This window comes from Plectropomus leopardus, chromosome 15 (genome assembly GCF_008729295.1).
Source record: "Plectropomus leopardus isolate mb chromosome 15, YSFRI_Pleo_2.0, whole genome shotgun sequence".
Taxonomy (NCBI): Eukaryota; Metazoa; Chordata; class Actinopteri; order Perciformes; family Serranidae; genus Plectropomus; species Plectropomus leopardus.
The window spans coordinates 16862985-16875723 of NC_056477.1; the positions used below are offsets into that span (position 1 = coordinate 16862985).

At 39.1% G+C, this 12739-nt stretch overlaps 1 protein-coding gene across 1 annotated transcript; it reads left to right on the forward strand.

The window, feature by feature from the left end:
* Positions 1-12662, forward strand: adam8a (ADAM metallopeptidase domain 8a). Its single transcript, XM_042502776.1, has 25 exons — positions 1-65; positions 218-327; positions 427-500; positions 661-739; positions 2235-2311; positions 2727-2955; positions 4170-4247; positions 4395-4463; positions 5150-5319; positions 5422-5503; positions 5611-5753; positions 6068-6245; positions 6337-6426; positions 6598-6793; positions 6888-6969; positions 7063-7243; positions 7329-7415; positions 8658-8742; positions 9051-9162; positions 9268-9466; positions 10343-10390; positions 10501-10551; positions 10651-10701; positions 10805-10879; positions 11141-12662. Exons 1-25 carry the CDS (start codon positions 20-22, stop codon positions 11183-11185), a joined length of 2637 nt encoding a protein of 878 aa, XP_042358710.1. The 5' UTR covers positions 1-19; the 3' UTR covers positions 11186-12662.
* The last annotated feature ends 77 nt before the right edge of the window (positions 12663-12739 follow it).

Sequence of the window (12739 nt, forward strand, 5' to 3'; positions counted from 1 at the left end):
GTCCGTCCGGTAGAGCAACATGCCATATTCTGGATATTGTATATGGATTTTTCTCTCCTCATGGGGTACGACTCTTTTTCTTTTTATTTCTTTCTTTCTTTCTTTCTTTCTTTCCTTTTTTTTTCTTTCTTTCTTTTTTTCTTTCTTTCTTTCTTTCTTTCTTTCTTTGTCTTACTTTTTTTTCTTTGTCTTTTATCATCCCTGATGATACTTGTAGGAATAATTGCGGGCGCTGTGAGGACTCTACCTCATGTGAAGAAGTACCAAACAGTGATACCCCAGAAGCTGAAGGACTCATCTCACATTAATGATGCTGCTACACATCAGGTAACACTCCACTGCACGGATTTATCACTCTCTTTAAAAATCATCTACAGCTTTTTGAAAAGAGCATTAAAGTGTCTTCTGCTGTGTGTTTGTGTGTAGACATACCCAGATGTACTCCAGTACTCTTTGACAATCGCAGGGCAAAACTACACACTGCACCTGGAAAAGAACAAGTGAGAAAAATGGTTTTTGTTTTTTTTTGTTTTTTTGGGGTTTTTGTGTGTGTGTGTGTGTGTGTGTGTGTTTCTGACTGTAACGTCTCAACACATACTGTACTCTCTGTCTCGATGAGTCAATATTATTGACATATTTAAAAAACTATGTTCATTTCAGAGATCTTGTCGGCAAAAACTTCTCTGTGACACATTATTCTCATCAAGGCTCCCAAGTCACAACTACTCCAGATCTGAGGGTATGTAGCTTTGTATTTTTTCACTGTTGTGTCATTAACAATAATATAATTCCTATTGCATTATAATGAGATAGATGCCTGTGTTATAAACATTTACATTGTAAGCCTTAATTGTAAGATCACAGAATATTGTAGCCTGATAATTAGACTGCATTTCCATTTTGTTTCATTTCGGGGGTTTTTTTTTAATTACTGTACAAATCAGAGATGTGGGCGATTCAGAGGTCTGGAACCAGCATAGTATGATTGTAGAAAAGATTTGTCTAACTGTACTGGAGTAAATGAATTAGGCACAGGATGTCCTGTGTCACCTGCCCTCCCACTTCCAATGCTTTTGTTACATTTAGCTCTCCTGTGCTTGGTCTTTCTGCTTCTTTTGTAAAATGCTGGTGTGAATATTTTATCATCAGTCTAAGATCAGAGTCACAACTCTGACCAGTTAAATGAAAGAAATAGGGATTGTAAAATGCAGATCTTCTTGCATGTATGGACAGTGATCACTTACTTTGGTAAAAGTGACTAATGGAGGCAGTTTTAAAACTGGTTCAGTGTTGAGCAAGAGCACCGCTGCCGACGGTGGAGAAACAGGCTACAATGTAACCACTCGGGGCATTTGTGCACCATTAATTTACATTCACTAAAAGTGACACATGTATTATCATCAAATTTTACTTAAAGTACCAAACATAAAAGTACTCATTATGCACACTGGGTCATTTCAGAAAATTTTTATTGAGTTATAATTATTGATGCAATACATTTTAACTACTTTATGTTCTGCTGGGCAGTGCAATATATAATATTTAATTTATTAGATGATTAGATTTGCTATTATTATGAATCTGAGAGGTAACGTAAGTCTTAAATAAATGCAGCGTATTAAAAGTACAATTTTTGCCTCTGAGATGTATTGGAGTAGAAGTAGGCCTACAAAGTAGCAGAAAATTGAAATACTTGAGTTAAATAAAAAGAATGTAAAAAAAAAAAAAAGTTAAGTATTGTACTTAATGTATTTAGCTACTTTCCACCCCTGCTTAAGGTTACAGTATTTCCAAAAATACAACAGGTTTTATATTCTTACCAGTCAAGTTTTTTTAAGGTTGTACAACACAATCAACAAGTCACACAAAAGTAATTAAATTCACCTAGGTTAATTTATTCTGCTGATCAGTCATCTTCATCGTTGTCATCTGCAAACGTCATGTTACAGAAATTGCATGCAATACTTACTTAGAACGTCTGATTTCAATATCAGCTGTTTCTCAATCACTGAGTTCCTCCTTATGAGAGGTGACACCACCCACTGCAATCTGTGAATCAAATGTGGAACAGGAATTGACATATAAGGTTAAAATTTCATCTGACCATGACACATCCAGTAAAATACCATCTTCTGCACTTTAGAGCATTTTTTTGCACTGTGTTTAAGAATCAAACTAATTGTAGGTGGAAATCTCCCCTTTGAGTCTGTGATGAATAATGGGTGTCTGTTCAGGTTCACTGCTACTACCATGGGCACATTGTGGGAGTGGAGGACTCGTCTGCCAGCGTGGGACTGTGCTCAGGAATAAAGTGAGTAATATTGGATGTCAAATCTGTTTCATCCTGTATCTCTAATTACAAAAAGTTATTGTTTCTCAGATTGCCAGATTTAATTAAGCCTGTGATGATTTGAGACTGCGGGTCTCCCGCTGTGACTCATGACCCATGTGTCCAATCCAAAGAGAGGATCAGTCCCTCAGCATCCATTTGCTCCATCACGAAGACCATTAAGACTGCATGTAGCTCTGCGTCTGAAAATCTGTAACCCAATCAACAAAGGCTGCTTTCTGTCTGCTGTAAAAGACATGTCTGTTATTTGTGGAAACTTAAATGTATGGTAAACAAATGCAGGTCTTATAATCAGCTAAACTGTGATTTGTTTGAGAGTTAGATATCTTAAAATGTTTTCCTGTGTCCACTCTGAAATTCTTGTGTTGCACTTCAGGGGGTTTGTGAGTCTCCAGGACGATATGTACCTGATTGAACCCCTGTCCGGCGGCCAGGGACAGCAGGAAGACAGACCGAGCTCCTTGGCTCACAGCGATGAGGGTCTTCATGCAGTTTACAATTACAAACACCTGAGGAGGAAGAGGAGCTCCTGTTCCCATGGAAACACAACCACTTTCTATGATCACGGAGCTCGTCCGTCTGGACTGTTCCAGCTCGGCAGCCTGGTAAAGACACGCAGCGTGTGGACACATACAGAAATACACCAGGGTTAGCGAGCCTGCAGCTGATATCCAATACTTTGTGCTACATTTCACAATTTTATGCAACAAAAAACAAGAACAGGAATATGCAGAAGATACACAGTTCTTTCATTATAGTTCTGAATCTGCATCAAATGTATGCTAAAAAAAAACCCCACACACGTAATCCTTGATATCTAAATAAAATCTAACAATATGAGAGATAAACAGAGAAAAGGAGTTAATATCATTTGATCATTACAGTTTTTGTTGCACTTAACATGTGCATTCAGTTCAGTAAGTCAAATTAATATTAAACAAAAGGGAACATGGACAGGACACCAAGGAAATGTCAAAGAGAGACATAATAGATGTTAATATTTTTGGAAATTATTCTCGGGTGTGACTATGTGCAAAGATATTGCATATTTTAATAGATAAAGTCATACTTTTGCATCAGACTAATTTCAAAAAATGATCCCCACTCTAAAAACATTTGAAACTATGAAACACTAAAACTTTATTTAATAATATCAAATATCATTAATCTATAGTTTTATTTTTTCTCTTGCACTCTGATTAGCTGTTCTTGCTTTTTTTCACAGTTTCTATCATATTTTATTCTGTTTCGGGTATTTTATTCTATTTTATTCACTGTACTTTTATTTGTTGGATACTATTTAATACTGTTGCAGAGTTGTTTCGTGCTTTTACTTTTTCCTGCGGGTAACACTTCATTTGGACAGTCCACCTTCAGCAGCTTATTAGTTGAGATTAAGAATTTTGACTGTTTCACTTTATTCTGTTGATATTTAACAGATTACAGATTATTTGTGGCAATTCATGAAGTTTTCTCCAAATAATAAAAGTTGAATTATTCACTCAACCTGCAATAGCTGAAGTTCAACTAAATTATTCTGAGAACATGTGGTGAATTGTCAAAAATACTTTATAGCTAAACATCTACAGACAAAGTGAAACACTTGAATTGTTGAATGTCAGCTAATAAGCTGCTGAAAAGTTGCAAATACTCTATGAACTTTCTGTAGGCCGACTGTCCAAATAAAGTGTTACTTTTCCTCATAAAGCACTTAACTGTAACACTGTTTATACTACATAAAATTTGTGTCTTGTATCACACATTCACGTGCACACACTTTTAGTATTACTAACATCCTCTGTTTTTTGGTGTTATTTAGAAAAGCAGAGCTCAGACCAAAGACCGCACAGGAAAACCCAAGACAGTGGAGTTGGTTGTGGTGGTCGACAACACAGAGGTTTGATTCCCTATTCTCTTTTCTCTGACTCAGTCTGCTGCAGATGTAGCCTATTACTCATTGATGATACAGTCTTTCCTTAATTATCTTTTATGTCTTAAATGTTGAGTGATTTTATTACTAATTCAAACAATGATTTCTTTTTAGTATAAGAAGTTTGGTAAGAGGAAGACAATAGAGGCCAGAGCGCTTGAAATCGCAAACCACGTGGACAAGGTCTGTTTGTTTCTATCAATCAATTCAGATTATTTAACCCTGTAATGTTTTTGCCCAGCAACAAACAAACTAAGCCAGGACTGTAAAATAAATTCATACAAAAGTTTAAACAAGTGTGAAAGCTTCATTTTGCATATTTGTATGCAATTTCTCCTATGGGCTGATAAAGTATTCAATCTAATTTTACCAGTAATTTAGTAATTTATTGTATCTTCATTGGCGGCAGATAAGACTTCAAACATTTTGCTCATGCAACAAACCAGCGTGTTCGCCACTTCATCAGCCTTCATTTTCATTGTGGATTTAATACAAGAAATCTGTCCCGTTACTATCTGTTCTAAACTATCTGGAATCTGACCAATAAAAAAGGAAGGGAAAGTTCTCTCACTGTGAAAATCTAACTTTAACTGTGAATCTTCACACCTAAGCTGATATGTTTCACACATATCACACACTCCTCTTTGCATACTCTGAAAGAGAAAGGCCAGCAGGAGTGCCTCAAAAGACAGCTCTAGACCCAACAGAGATTTCCTGTGACAGCATTTAAGACGAGGCCTTCGCTTCTGTGATTTGGAGTATTACGTGTTTGACTCCTTCACATTCAGAAAATACGATTTGAACTATTTACTTGACACCTCAGTTAAAGGTTAATTGCTACTATGTGCTAATGTGCTGCTCTGTTTCAGCTGTATCGCCCTGTCGGTGTCCGTGTCATGCTGGTCGGTCTGGATATCTGGTCGTACAAAGATCAGATACAGGTCAGCACCAACCCTGAGCTCACTCTCGGTCGCTTCCTGGAGTGGCGTCAGCGGAACCTGCTGCCGAGGACCAAACACGACAACGCACAGTTCATTACGTAAGCTGTTTAAACTCCAAACTAAAAAGATGATGTGATGATCAAGAGGATGTCCTGAGCTGTTAGAGCTGGTATCTAAGCATTTCCCTCTTCCTCTCTCAGAGGTGTGGATTTTGATGGGTCCACTGTCGGCTTGGCCAATACCAATGCAATGTGCACGTCTAACTCTGGAGCTGTCAATGAGGTAAAATCACATTTGTGCATGAGAATATAAAAATGAAAGGAAGAATGTGATTTTAGTGATATTAATCACATTTTTCTCTTTTCCACTTTTGTTTGCTGTACACACAGGACCATAACACTAACGCAATAGGAGTGGCCTCTACTATTGCACATGAAATGGGTCACAACCTGGGCTTGACCCATGACTCAGAGAACTGCGTCTGCGGCACCTTAACATCCAAAAGAGGCTGCATCATGGCTGAGAGTGTCGGGTAATCTCAGTTTCTCACTCGCACATTAACCCTTTGAAACCTAGAGTAACACCACTTTTCTTTGTGCTGCTTTTAGAAGTCTTTCACACATATTTAAACCTTTGAACCTTTTCTTACTTTCTTTCCCTAATTTTCAGGAAATTTTCTTGTACTTCTTAAAAATTTCTTGCTAATTTTTGGGTCATTTCTGCTACAGTTGCGCATTGTCTTCTTACCATTGTCTTCTTACCAGCAAATTCACTCAGGTTTTAGTCTGCACAAAAATCTTCAATCCAAAGTAATATATCTTTTTAATTGTTCCTTTCTTCTTCTAGCATTGTGTATCCAGAGCTGTTCAGCAGCTGCAGTCAGCAGCAGCTCAGCAGGTTCTTGGAGGAGGTCAACCCGGCCTGTCTGCTGGATACTCCCTCTACTGATCGCATCTATGGAGGGCCAGTGTGTGGAAATGCCTTCCTGGAGCCTGGGGAAGAGTGTGACTGTGGCACTGCAGAGGTTTGTGCACGCCATGTTCACACACATAAGCACACAACTTAAAGACCCCATGAAGATTGTACTATTTCGCACCCTTCTTTCTGTCTCACAGGAGTGCAAGAATCCCTGCTGCAATGCTACTACATGCAAACTGAATGCAGGAGCCGAGTGTGCAGAGGGACAGTGCTGCCACAACTGCAAAGTAAGTAATTCTCACTATGTTCTCTCTGCTGCAGATGAGTGAAGTCACACTGGTACTAACTGTGTTACCATATAGCTAGACACTGTCTGACTCCGCCGTCTGGCTTGGTTATGTGTGAGTGTTATTTCAGTAGTCGGTACATCGCCATCTGTGTCTCTCTCCACTCTACAGCTGAAAGCGACAGGCAGCGTCTGCCGACCAAAGACAGGAGACTGTGACCTGACAGAATACTGCACTGGCTTCTCTGCCTCCTGTCCGACGGACGCCTACACCCAGAATGGCCTGGCCTGCAACCGTGGAAAGGGATACTGCTACAACGGACAGTGTCCTTCACGGCAGGAACACTGCAAAAGACTTTGGGGACCAGGTAAAACACCAGAGAGCTACAGTTAGATGTTCTTCGATTCAGATACCTCAAGACTCTTAACTTCTGCAGCTCTCTTTCTTATGATCCTGTTTAGATGCTGAACTGGCTCCAGAAGCTTGTTTCTCACAGCACGGAAACTGCAGAAAGACTTTGTTTGGCCAGAGATGCTCAAATAGGTATGTAATCAAAAGCCAAAACAGCACTAAAATAGTGTAACAGTCTAGCATTGTTGGTTTTGTGGATCATTGCTTTGTTGTTTTTGGTTACAGAGAACAATCCTGTGGGACGCTTTTCTGCTCGGGAGGCTGGGAGTTTCCAGTGACATCCAGGAAGTCTTTCTACAGAGTAGGAGGTGGAGACATATGCAATGAGGCAACTATGAACCCTGAAGATAACTACCCTGCAGATCTTGGTATGGTACCAACTGGTACCAAGTGTGGCTATAACATGGTAAGAGAACGGCTTCCTGTTAGCAGTTAGCATTAATAAAACCTCTGTGGACTCTAAATCTATGAACTGTGTTGATGTCTTTTAGGTGTGCTACAATCAACGGTGTCAAGACATCAGAAACATAAAAGTGTACGGAACAAATGACTGCTCTGCCAAATGCAACAACCACGGGGTGAGAACTCTGATAACCTTTGGAGTGTTGTTCAGCCATGTTTACTAGGGTTGTGTACTGCAAAAATTTGGTGATACGATGTATCAGGATACAAGTGTTATGATTCAAAATATTATGTTTTTTTGCAATGCTGTAAGCAAGGTGTTACATTTAGATTTCATCATTGGAACCAGCAGTGTGCCCTTTACGAATCTGACTTTTTCATAGGCCAGCTTTCTATGTGTTTATGCTAGCGATGTGGATGGATTACTTAAACTGCCTACTGGGCGCAGCAGGCTCAGGAACCCAAGGCGTCCAGGGCCCTCCCTGGCTGTCATCTGCAGAATGTTACTCAAATGAATGCGTTGAAACAGAGTTTTTTTTTCGCCTTTGAGCCGGCAATAGAGGTAGTAACTGTGCTGAATCAAGGTCTGTGTAAAAGGGACAGCTGGCAGGACAGGTGTGACGTTTTCACAGCGTTCAGGAGATTTAGACAGGAGATTGTAGCAGTTAGCAGCTAACTCAATGATGAAAAACAGTGGCTATAAAAGTCCACAAATTAGTAAAACAATGAAATTCGGGTGCTCTTTACCCTCTAGGCAGAGGGCAAGATCAGCAGCCATATAACCGGGATGCTTAATGATTATTGCATGTTATGCCATTGTTATTGTTTAGAAAGAGCTGTCAACACAATATGTTATATGTTACACCAGAGGCCAAAACTGTTGTGTTCAAACCCACCCCACCTCTTTCACTTCCATGATGACAGCATGCTGTCTAAAATTACACAGTAGAGCAGCATGATGCTGCTGTTATTTGGCTCTGTTTAAAAATGGAATAGGGGACGTACAGCAGGAACCTTGTAGTGGTTCTAATGTATGATTTCTGTGTAAAAAGGGCTAAATTAACTACACTACAAACCACTACAAAGTCTGTGTCTTGCTCCTATGTAGGAGAGGTGGTGGGGCCTCTGTGCCCAGTGGCCCATTGTCTCAATATCCACCCATGACTAGAGATATGTTGTTAGATTAGATTTGAAGAGTCAAAAGGATAGATTAAAACACTGCTATCTCATGTCCAGGGATTTAAAAACAACACAAAATGAATGACTGCCACAAATCTTTGCAAGTTAGCTATAACTTTTTAAAAAATTGATACAGAATTGATATATTATCACAAAACATAATATTGTAATCCTTAAGGGTATCAATGTTTTCTTACACCCTTGATAACTGAACTGAATGTGTATTTAATCTCTGGCAGGTTTGTAACCATGAGAGTAAGTGTCACTGTGACCCCGGCTGGGCGCCACCTTTCTGCAGTGTGGAGCATTCAGAACTCCCTGAAGGTACTGTACAATTTTTAATATGCTTGAACTTGGCCAGCCACATGTGGCTGTTTGTTCTGTTCCCCTTCTGCTCTTCACCAAGATTTAATACTTGAAATAGATTTCTCATGGACTCTCAAACAACAGAGCTCTGTTCTGATGAACACTGACTTAATGTAATTCCCCAGTCAGTCGAGACAAATGCAGTAATGATGTTACAGTGCATTCTGTTTCCTGAGTGGGTGACGTACTCTGTTACGCGCTCATACTTGAGCAATATAAGGGAATATTGTCATAATCAATGTGTGTGTGTTTGTTTGTGTGTGCAGCGGCAGGTCCGGTGGTGTTTATTGTGTCACTGGTGGTTGGCTTACTGCTGCTGTCTGTCCTGGTTATCGGGAGTTTGATGTGTTGCATCAAAAAAAGGCGACCTGCAAAAAGGTGAGGAAAATATTCTTCTCATTCAGTCACTGTTAGATCACTGTGAACATTCACTGTCTATCTCATCCATCTCTAACTCGAGCTTCTCCGTGTGTTTCTCCATAGATGCTTCCAATCTACCTCAGGACAAACCAACCCGTTGTTTCGGTCAAGCAGTTCACGAGGCAGCCCTCGTCTCAGCTCCACACACATCAGCCAGCCGACATTTGTGGAGTCTTCAGCCACTCAAGCCTGTAAACCTCTGTCTTCTGCTGCTGCCAGACCAAATACTGGAGCACCGAGGCCCAGCAGAGCAGCTCCAGAGGTGAGCCTCAATTTTAAACTAACAGCTTCAGAAGCAGTGTAGTGACACACTAAAGCTGTAGGTTTACGCTTTTTCTACACAAGACACAATATTTGTGTTAATGGCAAATGTAGTTTGCACCTGAAACCATTTGTGGTGATTAGTTTTGGGTGACTGGCCCGAATTTGATGCCACAGAAAACAGCAAACGTGCGCCTGCTGAGGTGTGCCTGACAGCAGAGGTACCAAGTCATTGTTTTGCAAGTCAGTAGTAATCTCAAGTCCAGAGTTAAGACAGAAAAGTCCCAAGTGCTAAACTTTGAGTTTAGAGTCATAATTTGTTCCTCACCAAATGTAACTTTCATTTTAAAATCTGTATTTATTTCTTGAATCAATTTTTCTGGAAGATGTGTCATCTCTTTCTGTAATTTTCTTACTTGCGCATTGTGCATACTGTAATTCATTTTGTTGACCACCAAGTACTTTTTGTTTTCACAAACCAAATGATTTTTGGTAGAAGTTTTTTGCAACTGGCATTCAGTCACATTACGTTAGTTATGCAGGGTTTTCTACAAGTAACTTCACTAGATGCTGCTGGATCGGTTCAAAGCAGATCTGGGGAATTAAGTGTTCACTTACTGGGAATAAACAGTGTTGATTTAGGTAGGCTAATGAAAATAAATGAACTGAACTGCAAGTCTTTTTTGATTTGGCAAGTCAAGAATAAAATCATCAAATTTGTGACTCAAGTCCAAGTCATGTGGCTCATGTACTGTTCTAAATCATAAAAAGGCGGCTATTGTAATGAAGCTTAAGAAACCAGAAATGATTATGGATTTTTTAAAGAAAGACTAATCAAGCTTTTGCCTTTACTCATCTGTGTTTTTGTCCCTTACAGCCACCTAAGAAGTTCTCAGCTCTTCCACAGCCATCAAGGATTGCAGAGGTAATCTACTGTTTTGTCTTTAATTAAATGTATCTTTATTTATAGTGTTGTGGTCTTTGTTGTTTGTATGTCTACTTTAACCTAACCAGTGAATTAATGTTTTTCTTTAGGTTGTTAGGCCATTCTTGCCACCAGTTTCAAGCAAGCCAGTCTACACTGAGGTAAAAATTGTTAATAGATGTTTTGTTTTTAAGGACACTAATGGTAAATTCTTGTATTCATGGTTTGAATTTGTCTCTTTTTTTTTCTTTTTTTTTCAGAAAAAGCCTCAACCTCCATCCAGACCTCTGCCACCACTTTCAACAAAACCAGTAAATGACATAAAATCATTTTACCTGCAGTTTTCATATTTTTGCATTTATATATTTAACTGTTCTTGTCTTTACTTGACATGTGATCATCTGCTCTTTTAAGAAGCCAAAACCTCCGATGCCCCCAGTGAAGCCAAAGCCCTCTGCAGTCCGCTCTCCGCTGCCACACACTCAGCTGGTATGTATGCGTGTTGAACTTCCCCAAATCCAACAAATCCTGGCAGTTAGTTTTCAGACATTCCTAATGTTATTCAAGGCATTCACGTTTATAAAGACGTCTGTGGTTTTGGACATTGTCCCAACATAGCCATGTAATGAACAAGCAGTGGCTCGGTGTTAGTGAGTTAGTGAGCACATAAACTTCCCCAGCCGCCGCTGAATACCGTAACTAAGAGAGCTCATCAGTAGTGTGTTTGTTAACGGTTCTTGTTTTTTCTAGCTTGCGGGCAGAGCAGCCCTGATGCCCCCGAGCAGACCCAGATGACAGAGGAATAATTCAGCCTGTAAACACTGAGATCCTCTAACAGAGGACACTGTCCCACCTAAGAAGGACCAAGAAATCCTCTCTGGAGATGCCTGTTTGTTTTAAAGTGGAAACAAACTCCACCAAGGGATCAGCAACAATAAGTGACAGAGCTTTACTGTCACTTATGCTCTCCCTGAGGATTACCGCCGTCTGTGTCTTGCTTATATAAGCCTTCAGTATGTTGACGACAACCTGAAGCCGTGATTGACAGACTCAACTTCTGTGCTTTATAATTGACAAATGGTGATGCTGCCATGATCATGTTTTTATTTCTTTTTAAGGGAAATGTCTCTCTGCCTTGATCCTTGGATATGTGAAGACTTTAAAAGGCAACTGCACTATCGATGCTGTAACTGTTTTACTAAATGTTACGATTCCCTCACATGGGTTTTGGTACTGCTTTTCTAAGAAATAGTGTTGTTAAGGGATTTTAAAACGTGGCACCAACGTGGGCACTTTACAGATTGTTTGAATTAAGGACATAACAGTTTGGACTTTTTTGTACTAACCTAGGTATGCTTGACTTTGTGAGACTGAATCATTGCGTGCTGCTGTTTTGTTTTGTGTGTTGATTTGATAGGCGGTCAATGTACTTTTCAGTCTTTGAATTTTTCTTTCAGAAACAAAAGCGAGAAAACGAAAACCAAATAGTTTACTTAGTTTATTTCAAAATCCAAAACTGAAAAAATAAGCCATTTTTAGTTTTTCAGGGTCACAAATGGAAAAGAATAGAGAAATAGAAATGCCACTTAATATCCTTCTTCTCCTGTTTGAAAAAAAACAAAAAAAAACAAAATCAGTTGTTTTTTTTTCATTGTCTGAAACTGGAAGTTTTCCTGAGGGAAACACACTGTTCAATGCATGGGTGCCAAAATCAAATAATTAGCTCCGTGCATTTGTAGCATGAGTAGTCAAAGGTTTTTCTGCAAAGTTTGTCAGGAGATTCTGCACCTTAAATGGAAGATATTTTATTTTTTTGGAAAAGAGAAAAAGAAAATTTGCACACCTGAAAAGGTGCTAATTTTTTTTAGGAGAAAAGGAAAATTAAGGGGCATATCTATTCTGCATGTTTCAATTCTGACGCTGAAAACTAAAAATGGGTTGTTTTTTGTTGTGATCTCTGTTTTTTTTTTTTAACGATTTTGAAATAAAAATCAAATTACTGTTTTTTTCACTTCTTTTTATGAAAGGAAAAATAAAAGACCAAAAAAGCACACTAACCAAAGGCCCACATGTTGATTGTAATTGTTAAAGAGATTTTATATTATATATCCTATGCAGCAGACCTTCACTCATGATTGTGGTCTTTCCTTACAATGAGGGTTCTGCCTTGATTTGTCCTGCAAACTTTGAACTGAAAATCCATTTGAACCCTTCCTATTTATTAACTTTTTGTCTGTAAAACGGAGCTTACAATAAAAGAGAATCACCACAATCAGATTTTCTGTCATGTTTTTTCTGGGGTATTTTTCTCCGTCTTTATAAAACAGATGGAGAGATCTGTGTTGCTAT